Source organism: Gracilinanus agilis, chromosome 4 (genome assembly GCF_016433145.1).
Source record: "Gracilinanus agilis isolate LMUSP501 chromosome 4, AgileGrace, whole genome shotgun sequence".
Lineage (NCBI taxonomy): Eukaryota > Metazoa > Chordata > Mammalia > Didelphimorphia > Didelphidae > Gracilinanus > Gracilinanus agilis.
The window spans coordinates 35867640-35889073 of NC_058133.1; the positions used below are offsets into that span (position 1 = coordinate 35867640).

At 40.5% G+C, this 21434-nt stretch overlaps 1 protein-coding gene across 1 annotated transcript in view; it reads left to right on the plus strand.

Annotated features, from left to right (window-relative positions):
- The window catches only part of EVI5 (ecotropic viral integration site 5), a 143844-nt gene that overhangs the window by 32290 nt on the left and 90120 nt on the right, over positions 1–21434 (plus strand). The window contains exons 11-14 of the mRNA XM_044674835.1: positions 5014–5074; positions 16150–16203; positions 18562–18594; positions 19171–19317. Coding sequence (XP_044530770.1) covers positions 5014–5074; positions 16150–16203; positions 18562–18594; positions 19171–19317 — 295 coding nt within the window. The remainder of the gene's footprint in view (positions 1–5013; positions 5075–16149; positions 16204–18561; positions 18595–19170; positions 19318–21434) is intronic.

The following is a 21434-nucleotide window of genomic DNA, read 5'->3' on the forward strand; positions in this document are numbered from 1 at the left end:
TTGCACTCCTCTTGGCAGCCCTCAGATATTTGAAGATAAGAAACCCATTTTGACTGCCTTTTTCTCAGCCTAATCCTGTCCAATCCAAGGACCTTTTCTCAGCCCTCATTCTCCTTGTCCTCTCTGCAGCCTTTGACAGTAGCACTCATTCTCTCCTCCTACCTATGTGACTGCTCCTTCTCTCTATTTTTTTTTTAAAACCCTCACCTTCCGTCCTGGAGTCAATACTGTGTATTGGCTGCAAGGCAGAAGAGTGATAAGGGCTAGGCAATGGGGGTCAAGTGACTTGCCCAGGGTCACACAGCTGGGAATGTGTCTGAGGCCGGATTTGAACCTAGGATCTCCCATCTCTAGGCCTGGTTCTCAGTCCACTGAGCTACCCAGCTGCCCCCTCCTTCTCTACATTTCACTTGGTGATCTCATCCACTTCCAGGGGTTCAGTTACCATCTCTATAGTGAGGATTCTTAAACTTAGCTTCCTGCTTTCTCTCATTGTAGAGGGTACCATTTTCTCCCCAGGCTCGTCCTGGATTCCTCTCTTTCTCACACCCCGTTTCCAGTCTGTTGCCAAGGCCCATCGATGCCTCTCATATATGCCCCCTTCTCTCCTCTGCTGCCACCCTGGTACAGGCCCTCATTCCTGCATGCCTAGATAATTGCAGTGGCCAGCTAGTGGGGTTGGCTGCCTCGAGTCTCTTCCCACTCTGGTCCAACCTTAATTTATCCACTAAAGTGATTTTCCTAAATCACCACTGATCTGTAAACTCCATTGGCTCCTTGCCAGCTGCAGGATCCAACACAAAATGCTGTATTTGGCATTCAAAGACCTTACTAACCCAGCCCCCTCCTGCTTTTCTAGTCACTTCCTACCTTCCCCTCACCCGAAGTCACTGGGCCTTTTGGCTGACCCCAAAGAAGACTCTTGGCTCTGGGCATTTTCTCTGGCTGCTCCCCGTACCTGGCACTCTGACCCTCCTCGTCTCTTGATTTCAAGTCACAATTAAAATCTGATCTTCTACACAAAGCCATTTTCAATCCCTCCTAATTCTAGTGCTTTCCCTGTTTTAGTTGTTTCCTCCATATTGCTCTGTATTGATAGCTATATTTATATTTATACTCATTTGCCCGTTTTCTCCCTTACCCCTCAGTGCTTAATCAGTGTTGATTGATTGATTATGTCCCCATCACTCTGCTGAGGGATGAGAATACAGAGACAAAAAGGAAGATTGTCCCTGCCCTCAAGAAGCTTATTTACCCCTCTATTGGGGAAGACAGTCCCCAAGTGGAGGGCAAGAAGAATGGATAGCCAGGTGGATAGGATGTAATGGAAATGAGCCTCCTGGTGGGAAGCAAGGGCACGGCTGCCCTGGACATCCTCACATGGAGATTCTGGGAGAAGCCCTCCATCAGAGGGTACCTCCCAGGTATGAGTTCCAAGGCCAAATTGATCTTCTAGGTTTCTGAGACATGGTGGAGAGAAGTTCACTGGCATATATCTTGGTGGGAAATTTGGGCCAAACCCATATCCCTGAGAGCAATAAAGACCTTTGACATTGAGTTTTTAATGGTTATTCTTTGAGTCTTAAGTCATTGAACCTATTTTGAAAACATGTAATTATATTATTGTCTATCCCAAATTTTTCCATTTTTTCCCCACAAGAACAGTCTGACACACTATCAAAAGCTTTGTTAAAGTCTGGGCAGACTGTGGCTACAATATTCTCTTCATCTACTAGTTTAGAAATCCTGTTAAAGAAAGAAGAAATCTTATTCTTCTTATCATAATCTTCTTAATGAAGCCATCTTTGTAAGCACATTTGTCTGTCTAGATGTTCACTATCATATCTTTGATAATCTGCTATAATTTTCTGAGGTACCAAAGTCAAGCTCACCAACAAAATTTGTAGACTATTTTCTATAAAAATTAAGATGTTTTTCCTTTTCCAGGCTTGTGTCAGTGGATCAGCAGTCATATCTGCCTGTTCTTTCTGTATCCTTCTGAGCCAGTTGACTTGAATTCATCAAGGGAAATGAAGTACCCTATACCAACTCTTGGTTAGCCATTTCTATTCCATAATTTCCTATGTAAAGGAAATGTCTCCTTAACAGAGAAAAGAAAAAGAAAAAGAATATTCAGCAGTTCTTTCTTCTCCGTTTTTTCAGTTATCACTGTTCCATCCATTCCAAGCAGAGGTACTATGTTGTTCTTCATCCCTGTCTCCCAACATAGCTAAAAAAAATGGGAAAAAAAAAGCCCACAAAACTCCTGTTTTTGTGCTTGACTTCTCTTGCTAGCCATAGATCTTGATGTACATTGGCATTCTGATGATATGCTCTTACAGTCTTACTGTCATCTGCCTATCTTCTTTAAATTTTGTTTGTGAATTCCTTTTCAATCCAATGTTACTCTCTTCAAATAAGTCCCATTTTTCCTTCTTACTGAAATTGTTTTCCTTTGCATTTTCAGAATTTCATTCTTGAGCATCTTCCATCCTAGTTGGGTTGACTTCCTCTTTAAGATTTTATTCTATGGGGATATTCTTCCTCTAAACTCTTCAAAATTTACTTCCCCCAAATCCAGGGTATATGGTAGACAATGTGGGTTTCCACTTCCTTCTATTACCAATTCCATAATTGAGCGGTCACTTTTCCCTGAGTTCCCAACATTTCTAGCCTAGGACTCTGTTGCTTTTCTGTTGGTGAGAATGAAATACAGATTAATTTTTGTGCTTATTTTGATTCTTTCCCTTTTGGAGGATCAAATTATCTTTAAATCAAGAACCAAAAAAATTAGCTATTTTGCTTTGGCAGAGTGATTCAGAACTCCAGGAGATGTCTAGAGAGTTGATATTGCAAACACTACTGTATCATCTGTTTCCCAAATTTCTTATCTATTTCCTCCTTCTTTCTAGGTGGTCTGTGGTATATTTCACTGGCAAAATCTGCCTCTGTTTCTTTTTCCATTGGCTTTCTCCCCCTCCCCCCAACCCTTATCTTACCAAGTATTGATTCTAAAGCAGAAGAGTGGAAAGGGCTAGGTCATGGGAATTAAGTGACTTGCCCAGGGCCACACAGCTAAGAAGTGTCTGAGGCCAGATTTGAACCTCCCATTTCCAGTCCTGGTTCTCAGTCTACGAGTGACCCAGCTGCCCCCCATGAATAAGGTGTACCCATGTACATACTCAAAGCCATGATTCAGAACTGAGATTCATCTCCCCAAGTTTCAGTAATATTTATGAGATCAAATTTGCTGTCTTGTAATAGGATGTTTAGATCCTTTGCTTTTTATGCACCTTGGGCATTTGCATGCAGACATTTGAGGCCAGGTTTTTCTTGGATCTTCTCTTCCCTGCCATTTATGGGTATCTTAACTACTTTTTGTCCTTCATTTTAGCTACTTTCTATAGGACCTGGTTGAAGGACTGTGTGGAGTTCAGTTTTCTTCCATCCACTTTTTCCCCCCATACCTTTACCTTCCACATTAGAGTCAATACTATGTATTGGTTCCAAGGCAAAAGAGTGGTATGGGCTAGGCAATGGAGATTAAGTGACTTGCCCAGGGTCACATAGCTAGGATATGCCTGAAGCCAGATTGGACCCCAGGACTTCTCGTCTCTAGGTCTTGCTCTCAATCCACTGAATTACCCAGATGCACCCATCTACTTTTTTGTTTTGTTTTGTTTTGTTTTAATGTAAAGCCCCTTTCATTAGATTTGCAAGATAGCTGGCAAAGATTATTTTTTAAAAATAGATTTTTATGGCTTTTTTTTTCTATTTTCTCACCGTATCCTTTCCTCCTCTTCATTTGTTCTCTTCCTACCAGAGAGCCATAATCCTATATAACAATGACTAAAAAGATTTTCTTTAAATCAGCCAAAGCAATTGACAATGTTGAAAAAGTCTGACATTATGTGCAGTATGGCAAATATTCTTCTCTGTGTCCATTGGATTGATCCTGTCCCTGGCCAAGAATCTGTCCTCCTGTATTTTAAGCCTTGGTCCAAAAATCCAGATCTCGTTCTCAGACACCACCTTCTTCTACATCCCTTGACTTCAGTGGCTCATAGGGAGAAGAATACCACCTGGGCCTCTTTGGACTTCAGTTCCTAGCCTAAGACTTTGTGATTTGGGGCAATACTTTTAGGTTCCTCCTGGAACTCTCTGAAATACATCTGTTTTGGTAAGCCTTTCATTTTGGATACTTGCTCCAGAAAGGTAACAGACCTCTTATTTGCTATGGGGATGACCAATGGCTGCTTCAGTACCCTTGAGCTAGAAATCACCAGCTGTCACTGATCTTCAATCCTTCCTTTGCTCTTCACCAGATTATTTCTCACCTAATAGTTTCAGTGCCTCTACCCTGCCAACTTCCTCTTTTGGAGGAGCCTCAGAGGTGTGTGTATTTGTTTCAGTTCTTAATTGTAATGCTTTCCTTTTCCTTCCTTTTTCCCACTGTGCAGTTCTTCTACTCTCTAATCGCTCGACAAAGGGTATTTCCCCTGCTTTACCTCAGATCCTTTTTTTGTTTCTATGGAAGCCTTGATTTTGGAACCTTCGGTCAACAGGAAGTGTTGCAGGAGCCTTCAAAGAGAGAGAACATTCATTATAGTATTATCCACTGCAGTGTATGTTCATTTGAGCAGTCCTTTCACTTATACATTCATGTGGTTATTTATTACTCTTCATTTCTGCAGTTTCTTAAGCCTTTGACTTATACTTTTTTTTGTAGAGCTCGAACTCATACATGTAAGTTTTGTAATTCCACATCAAAATTTCATGAACATTGAAGAACTCAGCTTCTTGTTTTATAAAATGGAGTGTGTGCCAGATTTCAGGTCCCTTCTCATTTTGTAGTTCTGTGATTTTAAAAATGATGCCCCTACATGGCCAGCATTCCCCCTTATAGCCAATGAAAGCCTCGTCAAAGTTTATCCTTTGCAGTTGCTTTTAAACACTTGTATTATTCTAATCATTTTGAAAAAACTTACATCGTAACTTTTATTTTTCTCTTAGGTTAGAAAAGGAATACACTACAATAAAAACTAAGGAAATGGAAGAGCAAGTTGAAATTAAAGTAAGCATGAGGAAGCAGCATTTTAAGGATGAGCTCCCAAGCGCGGGTGACCTGGCAGTGGGCACTGGGTGGCGGTGGTATTGTCACTGGTTTGTGGTAAGCTTAGCAGTGGCGATTCTTTTTTAAAAACCGTATCAGCCAGTCATTTAGACCCTGGGAAAAACTGAGCTGAACACAGTTGGATTCCTTAAACTGCCTGTTGTTGTTGTCCAGTGGTTCAGTTATGTCTGACTCTACATGACTCTGTGGACTCTTTGGTCTGTGGGGTTTTCTTAGCGAAGATACGGAGGGGTTTGCCTCTCCCCTCCCCGCCTCCCCCCCCCCCACATCCCTTTTTTACAGATGAGGAACTGTGGCAAATAGGGGTTAAATGACTTGCTGCCCAGGGACATAGCTAGTAAGTTCCAGAGGCCAGATTTGAAGTGGGATTTCCTAGTGCTCTGTCTGCTGTACTATCTAGCTGCCCCCTTCAACTGGCCAAAGGGCAGCTGTTAGCTTTTCCTTCTTGTTGGAATGCTCCCCATGAGAGCCGGCTTTCTTGGGCAGACGTCAGCAGATACGGGGATGGCTGGTGATTGGCAGCATCACGAAATAGTGCAGATCCATGTGCTTTCCGCGGGTGGAGCTGACTGAAGGACAAAAGGGGCCTCACCTGCTGTGGCCTGCCTGTCCGCACGCCCGGCGCCCATTTGTGCTCCAGCCTCGCCCCGACCTTAACTCCTGCCGTCCTGCTTTCGGAGGGAGCAGAGCAGCTATTTGACCTTTATTCAGTGAATACTTTTAAACTGTGGGGGTCCAAACTTAGAAATACGCGTTACCCCTTGACGATTCACCTCAGAACTTTCTTCCAGAGTAAATCGGTAGCCTTCAAACACCGCAGGCGACGGGCATTCTGAATCCACAGCCATATGTGTGAGAGATTAATATTGGTGTCTATGCCATAAAAACAGCAAATGAAAGTATTTATAGTCACCCTCTACTGACAAAAACCATGGCTCCTTCCTCACATTTGAGGATACAATTGTGGCCTGATCAAATCATTAGAGGAGCTTTGAATTTGCATTCACTCTCAGATGGCCTCCCAGCCCTGCCTGGGCGCACATGGAGGCGCAGGATTCACACGCACAGCCTACGCGGGTGTCCTCCGCCTCGCCAGCCCCTCATAGGGCGTTTCTTCTTACGCCGGGCCCATCTCTGACCCCCTTTCAGGGCCCCGTCCTCTGGCTGGACCCCAGCCTTGCACGGCGCTCACCAGCACCTCCCGACACTCTGGCTGGCGGGCGACACGCTGCTGCTTCTCAGGAATGGCGGGTCCGGGCCGGCGGCCCCCCGCAGCTCAGCCAGACCTCGGCGGTGTGCGTCACGCGCCAGCGGGCCCTCGGGAGCTTAGACGTTCCCCCTGACATCACCGACACCCCTTAGTCAGGAACCGAGATTCAGCGGGGAGACCCTCTTTTTGGGGCTCTCAGTCTATAAGGACACACATCCAGAAAATGTACCCCTTTCTGTCCTCATAACTAAGAGCGAGGGGGAGGGCCTCCTGGCTCCGGGCCGGGCGCTCTGTCCGCCATGCTGCCTCGCTGCTCTCCACACAACATGCCCGTGTGGAAACTTTACTCGTGTCCGTCAGCATTTAAAAACACAAAAAGAGCCCCCGATGTCGGTCACGATGGCTGGATCGCCCTCGGATGGGCATCAGTTCTCGTGTCGTGTCGCTGCCGCCTTAAAGCTGCCTCCTCAGGCCTCGGGAGCGCAGCCCCAGCGGTCCCTGCAGGCCTCCCGCGCAGGGCCCAGGAGAGCCCTCCCCGGAGCAAAGGGCAAGTCCGGCCCCCACCTTCCCTCCACTGTCCGGCGTCCTCCCTGACAAACCGCAGCCGGGACCTGCTGACCGTATTTCTGGCATCTTTGGAATGGAATGGATCGGAACCGTGACGGTCCCTCAGGAGAGGGGTCTGCGGGGGGAGCACCGTCTGATCCCCTTCCTTATCCATTAAAGTGTGCTAGAGAGCTCTGGACCCAGCGTGGTTCCGCCCGGTCCGGGAGGTGTCTTAGGCCGCACCTCACACACGCCCGCCGTAGCCATGGAAGCATTCCCTCCGTCAGCTGGACTGCAGTTTGGCACCGGCGGATGTAAAGCTGAGAAAGATGCACCAGGCCAGACACTTCTGTGGGATGATCACGTAGCATTTCTGGAGCACCGTATGGTTTGCAAAGCGTTCGTGTGTTACCTCATGTAACCCTCCCGATGACCCTCTTAGCGAGGGGCTCTTGTGCCCATTTTACAGATGGGGAAATGGAGATTGGAGACTCGATGTAGGATAACTCAAGTTTTCCTAACTCCAAACCCCCGGCTCTGAGATGTCACGATCAGACCCGGTGATGAGGCCTCGTGAGTCATTTCTCAAAGTGGACCAGAGTGACCGGCTCCACTCAGTCTGTCATCGGGCTCCTCGCTCTGCAGGCTTTCAGGCTTTAGGCTTTAAATTCTCTTGATGATCATTACATTTACAATCCTCTTGCACTCTCTTAATAATATATGGTATTCTTATCTAAAAGTTTGGTCCATTTCTAGTTTTTAAAGTTCACAATCCAGGGCAGCTGGGTAGCTCAGTGGATTGAGAGCCAGGCCTAGAGACTGGAGGTCCTGGGTTCAAATCTGGCCTTGGATACTTCCCAGCCATGTGACCCTGGGCAAGTCCTTTGACCCCCATTGCCCACCTTACCGCTCTTCTGCCTTGGAGCCAATACTGTGTATTGGCTCCAAGACAGAAGGTGAGGGTTTAAAAAAATAATAATAATAAAGTTCACAATCCATTTTCCTTGAAAATTCGATAACCGTGCATTGCCAACATTACCAGGTAGTACTTTGCTGTTTATGATTCAGTTACTGACTTCTTTGTGGTGATTCTGTCACAGTTAAAAACATCTGAGGAGCTTCCCAATGAAGAGAAATTCTCTAGTCTTATTAGGCCTCTTCCAAGGAACTTCTTGTGCCAAATTCCATGCCTTTACTTATGCTTTATTTCAATTCTCTCTTAGCCTGAGTCATTCCTGACTTTCTGCCTTCTCAGTGGGCAGTCCTGACTCAGTGGCTCCTAATTGCTGATCCTCCTCGGCCCCCTGGGGATTCTCCTGAAGGGGCACAGATGAGAACAGTATTCTCTGTTAGCAAAGTGGGGGCATGTGAATATTCTTAACTGGGTGAAGCCCCTGAATAGGTGCCCGTATTGTTTATGGTTAGTTTTAGGTCGGGAGGTGGCTCAGTCCTTTGAATGCTGCCTGCTCAGGGTAGAACAAAACATGTAACTTGTAATTCTTTCCTTCTCCCACCTCTAGTAAATGTGTCTGTGCGGGATCAAAAAAAGGAACTGGAATGATTTAGGGTTAAGTACACAGATAGGTTTAGCTAATAAGCATGGTTTGTAAAAATGAGTTTCTGACATGCTTCCTTGCATTTGTGCCTCTTAAAAAAAACTTTGGAGGGAGAGCACCCTTTTGCCTTAAAATTCACAGCCAACCCATGGTCTCCACGGTATCTTTTTCGGGACTGGTCTCTTCCTTATCTGATGACATTCCATTAGCCATGAACCAATTTTGGATTAACATCTACTACAGAATCTTAAAATTATCACTCACAATGCTAATCCTATTGCTTTTACCCGTGCTTAGCTAAACCTGTCTATGTATTTAACCCTAAAGCATTCCTTTTTACTAGCTTCATTTTCCCTAAAACCACCTCTTCTACTGACCCTTATAGTTCAACCCTAAAAAAGCCAGACTGCCTTTCACTGGTCCTGTTCTAACTCCAAATCTATACCTAGATCTCTAGCTTTACCTCTGTCCTTCAAAAGAACCCATTATTTGATCGTATCCCTTTAACAGACTTTCAATATATGTTTTTGTGTATGTACCTATATATGTCTATAATAAAGCAAGTTTACGTATCTATAATAAAGTAGAATAGATCGATAAAAGTGAAATGAAGAAAAAAAGGTAAAATCTAGAACTAAGCATAGCTTAATTAATGATGATATTAAGGGGAGGAATACCAATATCAAATAAAAGGATCAAAGAAAAATAATAAGAAAAAGGAACAATCCACATTTTGGGCTAGACACTAAATTTAGAGAGGAAAAAGGAGAGTTACTAAGATCAATTAAAAACCTGGTATATGGCTTTTTTAAAAAAAACCCTTTTAATTTTTAATTGAAGCACATTCCAAATAAAATCACTGAAGACAATAAAATTAAAAATGAACTGTATAAAATTTCACCAAAAGGTTCCAGTTTTTGGGTGTGTGTGTGTGTGTGTGTGTGTGTGTGTGTGTGTGTGTGTGTGTGTATTTAAGTTGAAGAGAAAACGATCTTCAGTAGTAATGGGTAGCAAGGAATGTCTTGCTGGACTAAAAATGCAAACAAGGAGGCAGGGAAATCATGAGTCTCAGATCACAGATGCAGGCCGATATTACCTGGTCTGGAGCATGTAGTACACTAATAGTGGAAGTTGTAAAAGAAACAAAATTTAAACATTTAAAAGATATTGAAAGTCTTCTAGAAACAATCTGTAGCCTCAACATGCCAAAAAGCAAATTTCGTTTTTGCAATGTTCCAAACGAAACTTGCTAACTTCACAAAGAAAAAGACAGAGTAAGAGCACAGATACCAGAAATCCAACAGTTTAATGGTGATAACCATTGCTATACCTATATAGAGGTATATTCTTATTTTGATAGGAAGAACCCAATGGATTACTTTTTTCTTCCTTTTAATTTAGACTTTCACTATAATTTTTTTAGGTGCCACAAAAAAAGAATTAAACTCTGTATTGATGATTGTGAAAGTATGAGAACATTACAAAAATCATCTCAGAAAGTGAGGCTTTGATTCTTTGGAAGCATGAATAAGAATAAAAGACTGGAGAGACCCTCTCTCTAGCATCTTACCCTTTGTGTTACTAGACTATTCCCTTAATTTAGTTTATGATTTTATAATTTTTTTGAGCCTTTATTTCTTTGAAATAGAAAAGGAAAAAAATTCATATACCTCATAAACCTCATCAATTATTGGCTCCAAGTGGTATATACAAATAGAATGGGAAGGGATGGGAAATGTGATTAAGGAAAATCATATGAAAAAGAGTAAAAAGGTAGTTGATTATCCACCTGAGTGAACAAAAACATGGTAATTTCAGAAGCAATTAACATTTGATTATTCTCTTCTTTTTATTACCCTTTCTCTAATAGTCCCTGCTCCTTTTCCCTCATATTTACCCAAATAGATGATATGAGGACTAAAAAGTCAGACTTGTTTTTAAAAGTCTTGGTTTAACACAATAGCTGTGACATCCGTGCACACTGATAGGAAGTGGTCTGGAAGTTGTTCCCAAGTGTTTCCTCCCAGACAAAACTTAAGTTGAGAAATCAGTACCCAATCGAAGGTGAATGCCTTTAGCATTTTAATGAAGAACTTGTGCCCGCCTGCTCTCAGCTGCCTGGGCCTGGAATCAGGAAGTACCCAAGTTCAAATGCTACCTTAGACACTTAATAGCCCTGTGACACCGGTGCGGGCCTGGACTTGGAATCCTATCACGGACAGGTCTAGCTACAACCATGGGCAGACACTTACCCTCTTGAAGCCTATTTCTTCATCCTTAAATTGGGGATAACATGCTATTATGAGATGGTTGTGAGGCTCAAATGTATATTATATGCAAAGTGTTTTGCAAACCTTTAAGCACTCTAATTGTGAGATTATTATGTTGTGTTGTCATATCTAATAATACTTGTACTTGCAGTAGTATCATTTCCCCATTAAGGTTCTGAGGTTAAAGACTGTCTCAACACTGGGTATGGTACCTTACCTTCCCAGATTAAAGGCTTAAAATTTTCATTTGTTTTCTACCAAGTTAAATAAAAAAACTTTATTAAAATTAATTAGGGCTACACAATTATTAAAATTAATTAAAATCCCATTAACAGGATTGACAGATGATAGAAATAATCTATTTTTTAAATTATCGGAATTACTGAGAATGTAACTTTGGAATAATATATTTCTCAGAGCATCTTGATAAATTCTGAGTACTGTAGTTTTTCAGAACATAGTATTCCCTGACCAGTGAATCAACCTGCAAATGAGAATTTGACCTAATCGCTATCTTTTCTTCCCCTCCCCAAAGCAGCTCTCCTTCCCGGAGCTTTGGAGAAAATCACTAGATTTTTTCCATTAGATACACATATCACTCAGAATCAACTATCTGTATCAGCAGTCCTTGTTCCTCCATGAACCCAGGAACCCATGAACATTTCCTTTTCCTGCCACCTACAGCTTTTCTGTGCCAGGCTTATATATGTCCATGCTAACAAAGCAAAAGAACAGAGATGGAATAAGAGAAAGTAACTCTGGTTTCTTCTATACGTTTTTAAAAAACCCTTACCTTCTGTCTTAGAATCAATAAATAAGTGTTGGTTCCCAGGCAGAAGCACAGTAAGAGCCAGGTAATTAGGGTTAAACCCCCAGTGCCTGCCCTGACCACTCTTCTGCCTGGGAACCAATACACAGTATTGATTCTAAGATGGGAGGTAAGAGTTTAAAAAAAAAATAAAATATGTTTTTATTTTGAACTTACACATCAAAAAGAGCATTTTCATATAGGGCAAAACACAATTAGAGGATTGTCGTAGGAAACTATAAACTTCCATTTCATTCTGATTGCCTTTGGAGAAAAACATGATAAATTCCACACATTGCTTTGAGAACTGTCTTGCATGTCTGTACTTCTTTCTAAATTTCCTTCTGTTCTCTTTCTTTAAACAATGTTTTAGTAACCCCTCTTTTTTCATTACTATTCCTGTCTACCTCCTGCCAGCTCCCTTCCCAATTAAAAACCAAGAGAGGAAAAAAACCAAAACCTTAGTAATGAAAAACAGTCAAGCAAAATGAATCCACACAGTGACCATGTCCAAAAATATATGTCTCTGCAGCATCCATCTGCAGAAGTCCATCACTTCTCTGCTAGGAAATAGGCTCATCACAGGTCCTCTGAAGACTTATAGAGTCAGTTCATTGATAAGAGTTAAGCTTTGCAAAAAAACTCCTTTTTAGATATTCTTAGTCTACTATAAATTATTCTCTTCACACACTTCACTCTGCATCAGTTTACACCACTTAGGATCCTCTGAAATTGTCCTTTTCATAATTTCTTATGATGTAATATTTCCTTGCATTCATATCTCAAGAGTTTGTTCAGCCATTCCTCAATTCTTTGGCACCCCCTTATATTCTAGTTCTTTGTTTAATCACGTTCACTTTGTAATATCCCCTTCAGGATTTGGAAATTTCTTTTTGCCTGTAACTAGTCCCTCCTGTTACCCTCTCTTCAGTCCTTTCCCCCAACCCTGCTTATTTCTCTATATTCTTTATTAGGTATATGTGTGTGTGTTCAACCCTCCTTTGCTTTTTTTGGATAAAATTGTAATTTATCTAATGCTTACTTCTTTCCCTTTCCCTTTATCTTTGTACATTCTTCTCTCGTATCCCAATTATGATAAAACTTCATGTTCCTTATTCCTCTCTTCCATATAGGTATATTATGTTTACCCTCTCTTCTCTTTCCCCTCTAAAATAGTCAGATTAAAATCAATCCACTCCCAGGTTTTTTTTAATCTCTCGAACTTTAAGACATTAAAGTTTTTAAAAAAATTAATGTAGTGACCAAATCATTCTAGAGGACCAATAGGTGAAGAAGGCTATTCACCTACTGTCAAAGTTAATGAACTAAATTTGCATATTGAGACTGTAAGGGGGAAAAACTAGGGTTTTGGTTGGACTAAATATTTAAAGGAGTGGTCTCCAAGGAACTGATTCAATTCCTAAATGATTTTTAGTAATTTATTTATAAAATATAAGAGAGAGAGGAAGTAGAAAGATGAGAAGAGGGAAGAGTGAGAGATCTACCTTAACAAACTAGACTATGTCCCTGCCTTTACTCTGGCAGGGCTCCAGAGGTCCCGGCCAGAGAGCCTAAAAGTCAATTAACAAGGATTTAACCATGAGGGCTTCTCCCAATCCCAATCCCAATCCCAATCCCAATCCCAAAGGGCCCCTCAGAGGCTAGTGCCTCCAGGGAAGTTAAAGGAGTCAGCCTGTTCACTCACCCATATGTAGTTCAAAGGGAGAGATTTAAGAACAGTCTCATCAAGTTCAAGATCCCAGCCAGCGCTCCTCCAGGTCCAAGAAACAAACAAGAAGAGAACTGCAGAAAATTGTCACTCCCTTTTAAAGGCACTTCTTTTGCGTTATTTCCTGTGCCTTCCTCTTAGTTTATATGTCCAATCACAACAAACTTTGCTTTGCTTAGGACTGCCCAGGGGGCAGCTAGTCAATTCTGATTCATCACCCACTCTTGCACACATGGGTTACAGACTTCCCAACTTGTGAATTAAGTGGGGTTGTTTATACTTTTGATGATTAGATCTAAGAATGGGCAGGGTAGATTTAATCTCATTATCAGAAGACACATCATTTTGGACCTAGTATGGAATTTGTTTTGACAACTGAATTTGTAACAACAATTCTTTGTGAAAATAGGTGGGAAGCAGAGATAATAAATGCTTTTTCATTTAAAAAATAAAATTGAATTTTTAAAACTGAGTTATATATTTTTAAAAGGCATTAAGTTTTTGAAAGGATATTTCTTTCTTCTATTAGAATGTTATCACTACATCATTATACAGCCCCTTTTAGTTGTTCAAATAATTTTACCTTTTCTAGGTTTTTCTTGACTCTTATTTATATTTCAAAGTTTCTACTGGGGCCTGGTATTTTTATAACAAATGTTTAAAACCCCCTTGTTCTATTAAATGTCCATTTTTATAATTTCTCTTTCAAGCTATTTATTCTCCTTCCAGTTCTTTTCTCTAGACCTTGTTTCATTTTTTTTTTATCCTTTGTTTCATTTTTTCTGGGTATTCTTACAGTCTTTGTGGAAAATCATTTTTCCCCCTTTGGGTTTCTGATTGGTTTATTACAGTTATTCTTTTCCTAAGTTGGAATTTTTGGGTATCTCTAAATCTGCAATAATTTTTAATGCTCGTCTTTATCTCTAATTTACTAATTTCTGCAGTCATAATCTCTGAGTTGTAGTTTCTGCCAAGGCCTGGTTTCACTTACTCCTGCTCTTTAGGGTGGAGATGATTGACCCTGCTATTTCTTGCCTTGCGTTCTCTGGGTTCCTGCATTGATCTTTACTTTCCAGAATTAACTGTCCAGACTCCCCCTCATCTTTGAGGTTCAAAGTGCTGAGTCTTCAGTGCCCTCTGTAACTTCTCGTTACCGTCCTAGGAATCTCAGATCTCCTAGACTACCCCAAAGTTCCCCTTGTGGGTTTTCAAGAGCTCTGGGGATTTCAGACCTCCCTGGGACTTTCTTAGGGGCCCCACCTCTCTTGCTTCTGAACAGAGTTGAAGTCTCCCTAGGCTACAGTATTTCTGGTCACACTGGATGGCAACAGGTTATTTTGCCTCCTGACTTTGTAGTAGTCAGTGAGTGTGCCTCCGCTAACTTGGCTGACAGCCCCTCTAGTGCCAGTAGCCTTCTGAATGACTTTTGTGCAGGGAAAGAAGGAGTGAAAGAATGACTTTCTATAGTTTCTCATTGGTGTTCTTGATCATTTTTCCAGCTAATACAAGCTTGGAGCTTTTACTGCAGTGGATATGGGAGAGCTAGATAGTTACCTGCCTCTGTTCTGTGAGTCAGAAGTCTTGTTGATTCTGTCTTCTGTCTCTCCTGTCTTTTTTGCATCTGTCATCTCTGCTTAAAAAGCTGTCACCCCAGTTTACACTGTCATCTGCTCTTTCATGGACTATTTGAATAGCCTCCTAAGTGGCCTTCTTGCCTCAATTCTTTCCCCTCCCAAGCCCACCTGGCACATAGCCATATTCCCAACACACTCATCTGTCCATCTCATTCCCTTGCTCAGGAATTGTAGTGACTTCATCTTACCTGTAGGGTCAAATGCTAATGCTAACTATACTCTTGCATATCCTTTATTTACCTAATACTTGGAACCATTTGCTGATTTTTTTTTTTTATATTTTTAGAATGCTAAAATGTTTTCTAAACTAAATCAGCACTATTGACATTTTTAAATTGAAGAAAAAATAAAGCCTATTACAGCCTGATCCCTGTCTACCTTTTTAGCCTTCTTATGCTCTATTTTCTTTCTTCCATTGTATAGTCTGCCCTTTTTGCATATTACTCCAGCTCCATTCCCTGGGCTTTTGCATTGGCTCTCCCTCTGACCTGGGGACTGGTTAGGTGGGGAGACCCCATCTTCCTTACTGTACCTCAGTATCCTTAGATTCCTCAAAGCTCCCATCAGTCAAGTGCTCCATACTTTGAGACTAAGACTTTGCTGCTTCCTTCTTCCCTTCTTAGTTGCTAATGCCTCCTCTTCCCCACCAATCACTCACATTTATTTTGTATATTCTTATTTGTGTGTGTTTTGTCTCCATTGAGAGAAAATCAGCCGCTTGAGATGTTCTTCCTAAGAACTAAGGACAGTGCCTGCTTGATGACTGATATAAGGTATTAGCCAGGAAGCATCCAAGTATTTGCCTGTGATCCATTTGGGCAAATCATTTCTTCACATTCTTGGGAGACATTTCCATAATGGTAGTTCTCCACATTAATGTTATTACAGATCCTTCACTATACAGCTACTGACACTCTAAATGTTACAGGTGTTGATAGGGAGAAAGGGAGAGGTCTTGTTGGTTTTTACTGCTCTTTTATGTGCTTGGTAGATACTCATGTTTGTTCTCAATAAAGGTTTGTGGGTGATATTATACTTCCATAGAAGAAATATGTGCCATACTTCTTGCTTTTTTTTAGCACATGCACCTGAAGGAATCCCATTGGTGGTAAAGCATTTTAAAATTTATTTTCTTTGCTTGTTTTGTCTAAACTTTATATCTTCTTAATGTTTGTTGACCTGAATTGAAATGTACGTACTATAAGAATCTGGATTTGAGCAAAGTTGAGAATACTTGAAAACATGACTTTAATTTCTTGCAGAGGTTACGCACAGAAAACAGACTTCTAAAACAGCGCATTGAAACATTAGAAAAAGTAAGTATATTATGGTTTAGTCAGATCTCTGTCACAATTATACGTTTACCTTTTGGGAGGTATTATGTTAATTGAAAATTGCATGGAAAATATAACATGTCTGTCCACTAAATTGCAATATTTGCTGCTCAGCTGCTTAGCTTCTTACCTGTTTAAATAACATGGCACTAATGAAAACTAAATATCTTGTGTGCTTTCAATTTTAAATTTTAAATTGAACTTGTTTACAATGTAAATGTTGCTTTATAAATGTATTCCTGGGCATTTAACCTGTAAAAAGAGAAATGGGCTCTGTTTAGTCAAGCCAACAAAAGTTCCTTTTTATTTTAACACAACCAGTCCATTTTTCAAGTTATCCTAACTTCCAACTACAAGTTAAATCCTCAAATGACTGATTTATAGCCCAGTACTGGCATTTTTGGATAGAGGAAGTTATTGGTCATCGTTGGAAATTTTCTTGCCTGTTATTATTAGATTAGATTTTATTTTATTTTATGAGATTGACACTTTTAGTTCTTAGACTTTTAATTTCGCCTCTGACTCTTTCCGTCTGTCACTATAGAGTTACTTAAGCTATTTTTACTATTGGGCCTGACATGAATATTTTGACAGGTTGTAGTTAAATTAGTAGTACCCTATTTTTAATTAATTTTCACCTTTCTAACCATGTATTCTGGTTTTGATATGATAACATTGTATGTGGTATTCAGATATTTTTCCTTTACTCTCTTGACCCCAAATAAGTTGGTTATCATAATTTCTAGTTCATATTTATGTACTATTTTTTCATTTCATAATGTATCTCTTCATTACAACCCTGTTGTGTGGGTTGGGCGAGTATCCCCACTTTACAGATGAAGAAATTGAGACTTAGGGAAAGTGACTTTTGCCTAGTTTGTCAGAACTTTGGTCTTCTGACTAACTCTGACTTTTTACATTAAAATAGAAAATGAAAAAAAGAATCCTAAATTTAACTTGCTTTTACTAGTTTGTATTAAAAAGCTGACACTAATAAGTAGCACTTTTCAGAGTATTGCTAGCTTGCAAATTCTGCAAGTGTGTCATAACCATTTAAGGTTAATTCCCCATTAAGGAAATTTATGCAATTATTTTTGTGGCTTAAAATTTTTTTACAACTATGTTATAAAATACTACATATGGGCAAAATGATATATAAAAACAAATGTTTATATTATTTGATAGGTAACAGCATGAGTATATTTTACTTTATAGAATTATAGTGTCTTGGCCATGTGACTAAAGTATGTGTTTATTGTGAAAATGCTATTTTTATAAAAAACTATCCAGATGATTATACATATTGAAAAACTTATCCTTTAGTTTCAAGTTGATTCGATTTTTTTAAGCTTAGTGTTTTTAAAAAATGGGGTTTTATATTTTTAATTATATTCTACTCTTTCATTGTGTTGTTTTTGTACAGCATAGAAAGTGTTAAATTGAATATTTAAAAACTTTGAGTCAAAAGTAAACTTTGTTTACAAGTACACACATACACATATGCACACACATCTATACACCTAGGAAGACAGATTGATTTAGATATTGTTTTGAAAGCAGTTGTTCTGAGAAGGTACATTTTAATTTCAGTGAAACTACAGAATATTATAGTTTCTTTCAGGAATAATGGATTTGGAATTAGAATTCCATAAAATTCAATGCTTTCTAGTTGTTTTGTATAAGGAAACTTGTCACTAAGTAGTTATAAGATCATAAGCATTCTGACTTCTGCAACAACAGTTATTTGCAGCATTTTGTTTCTATATTTCAATAAAGAACCAAAGTCCAAGAACAGATTTACTTAATATGAATTTTGTGGTGAATTATTTCACTTTCATTCTGGACATTCAGTTATGTAACCTTCTTTGCTTTGCCTCTTTGGAAGCTGCTATCCCACAAATGCCACTGCACTTTGCAAATTCAGATGTATGCTCAAATTCTGCCTCCTTTCCATCCACATGACTGGACCATTCAGTGGGCTCTGCAGAGGCAGAGAAGCCAGGCAGAATGAGGGTTAGAAGATGGATGTTTCAAATGTATAGGAATTTCTGAAAAGCTCTTTTCTCTGCATCAAGCAATTTAGGGTCAATGTTAATCTTTTCCAGAAGCAATTTACTTTCTGTATTTCACTGCAGTCTTGATATATTTCTGTCAGAATAATAAAATTTAGTCTAAAAATAAATATAAATTCAAATTTCCTAATATAGAATATATTCTCTAAAATTATGAAAAGTAGGGGGAATTTGAGCATGGTTTTTTCTTTCTATTCTCAATTTTATCACTTTGTCACTTTTGTTTTATTTCTTTCCCTTATATTCCTCTGAATTTTTCCTTTTATAGGAAAGTGCTTCCTTGGCAGATAGATTGATACAGGTATAGTTCTTGAGCATTTTCTCCAATTTTTCTTCCTACCCTTGCCCCACCCCCAAAAAGCTAACTACCCCGCTTAGAAAATCCTATTTTAATGCATGCACATTTACATGCATTTATAAGGAAATACATTAATTTTTAGATTATACGACCATAGCCAATTCTCAATAGTATCATCTTGGTTTACTTTTAAGTTTCATTCTTGGCATTTGCACGTTGTAGATATAACCTTATTTGAAATCCTGTTTGTTTAAAATACACCATTATAAATTACAGTTGTAATCTCTGGATCCTGTGAAATTCACTTCTTACATTGGAAATGCTTAATTGATGCATGTGGAAATGAATAATATTGCATGAATTGAATTTTGCAAGAACAGTTTGACTGTCAGTTTAACTTCACGTTTAGTCCCCCCAAAATTGCTAAAGCAACCCTCAGCCGGTAGCTATTGGTTACCTTAAACTGTGCTATGCTCTGAGGTTATTTAATGTGGCAAAGTACATAGCTAAACCTCACAAAGGCAGTGTTTCTTGCATCTGTCCTCAATTGCTTCACACACAAAAAAATTATGTCCTAAGGGACAAGTGACAAGAGCCCAGGAGGCTGAGGAAAACTACCTCATAAAACGGGAGTTGGCCACCATCAAACAGCAGAGTGATGAGGCCAGTACTAAACTGGAGCACGCTGAGAATACCATCAGGGAGCTCCAGGAGCAGCAGCAATGGGTAAGGAGCCGGGAGCGCTTGTCTCGACTTTCTCATTCACTGTTTTGTTCGTTTCCCTGTTCGTGGCCTGATCTCTGCTCTTGGCGTCCGTGTCGGGGTCTCTGGGTTTCAAGGTCCGGGTCTTCGGAGCCCAGCTCTGCAGAGGCTGGAGGAGGCGGCTTTGGTGGTGGGCCTTTCGCCAGCCGCCTCCCAGACTCCTTCCCTGACACAGCCTGCAGCTTGGGGGCTTCTTACCGCTCAGCTGTCAAGATCTTTATTTCTACGTGTGTCATTTAATCCTGGGAGGTGTCTGGACCGGTTTCCTGGGCATTGTTTGCAGCCCAGGTTAGGTGGCTGCCTAGCAGCTGTTTGAAGCCACACAGGCCTTAGGGAGGCAGTTAAGTGAAAAGAAGGCTGGCTCCGGCCTCTGGGGAGCCAGGCTCCGACCGCGCGCCTGTGGCCTTGAGCAGGCCCGGAGCCCTCCTGTGGTGCCTCGGTGGCCTCCTCTGCTCAGGGGCCGTCGTTTCTGAGCCAGAGCCTCTGCTGAGACTTTTGTACCCATAGGGCGAGGTCTGGCCTTCACAGAACAGCCTCCCCAGAAGTTCACCTTGAATGGCAAGCTCGGCCGCAGGAGGTCTCGTGGGGACCCCAGCATAGGCGCTCTCTGACTTCTGGTCCTTCCCCCAGTCCTACTGCGCGTTGGCATGTCACTAGCTAATGATGCTGGGCCAGGGACAAGGTAGCCTCTAGCTTGTTAGGGTTCCAGAGAAGCCATGCCAACCCCCAAAAGGTGGAATGCAGGAAGATGGGGGGAGTCCAGGACGACTCTCACCTCGTGAGCTTGAGACACTCAGAGGATGGGGTTGCTTCTGTAGCAGTCAGGAAGGTGGGGGCCGAGGAAGGAAGGAGTTCTGCCCTGGACACAGGAGCTTTCAGATGCTTGTTGGACAGCTACTTTGAGATGTCTGAAAGGCAGATGGAGGTGTAACATTGAAGGCCAGCAGAAAGGTTAGGCTGGAAAATGTAGATTTGAGAAGACATTTAAAATATAGGCATGTAGGGGGGCAGCTGGGTAGCTCAGTGGAGTGAGAGTCAGGCCTAGAGACAGGAGGTCCTAGGTTCAAACCCGGCCTCAGCCACTTCCCAGCTGTGTGACCCTGGGCAGGTCACTTGACCCCCATTGCCCACCCTTACCACTCTTCCACCTATGAGACAATACACCGAAAATACAAGGGTTTAATAAAAAAAAAATTAAAAAAAATATATAGGCATGTAGTTTGCACTAGGAAGTTCCTCAATTTTATTTTGTTATAAAAAGTAAATCAGCCAATTATTCAATAAGCCTTCCTTCTTCCAGCTTACTATGCCACAGTTACTCTACTGACAGCTGAGGTTAAAAAAAAAAAAAAAGCTAATCCTAGAGGACTTACATTCTAATGAGAATAAAAAGCTAGTTTTGTAGAAGAATGCTCTAAGAAAGGTCTCCTGTAGAAAATGGGCTTTGGGCTGAGCTCTGAAGGAGCCAGGAGAACTCAAGTCAATATTTTCTAGCATAATGACATTTTGTTTTCCATTTGGTACATTATAGACTAATATGCTCTATAATCACATTGCTTAGAAATGAGATCAAACTTTTTCCCTTAGGTTTTTTAATTTTAAAAATCATTTTTATATTTACCTGAAGTTTAAGTGATATATATGTATATTAATATTGTCCCTTTATTTGTTAGTAGTTCATTGAATGTCATTCTCTTAGTAAAAATTCTGGATTCACATTGCCTTTTTTCAGTTTAGTACAAGTATTCATCTATTCACTATTCTTCCAAAAGCTATCTTAAATTTCCAGGAAAAATATTGATATATTTCTTAATTTTCAGAATAAGATAATCTAAGAAAGACTTTTCCCATCTGGAATGGAGCTATGAATGTATTCTTTTAACATGCTCACCTGTCAATTTTGTTTAAAAATTTAATGCATTCTTTGTGGGGAGAGAGAGTTATTCATCTGTTCAGAGATATGCATCTAATGATTAACATGTACTTTTAAAAATTCGTCCATAATAATAGGTGATGTTTATAGGAGGGCTTTAAAGTTCATAGTTGCTGCTCATATGATCTCATCTGTGCTTTAGTGACTG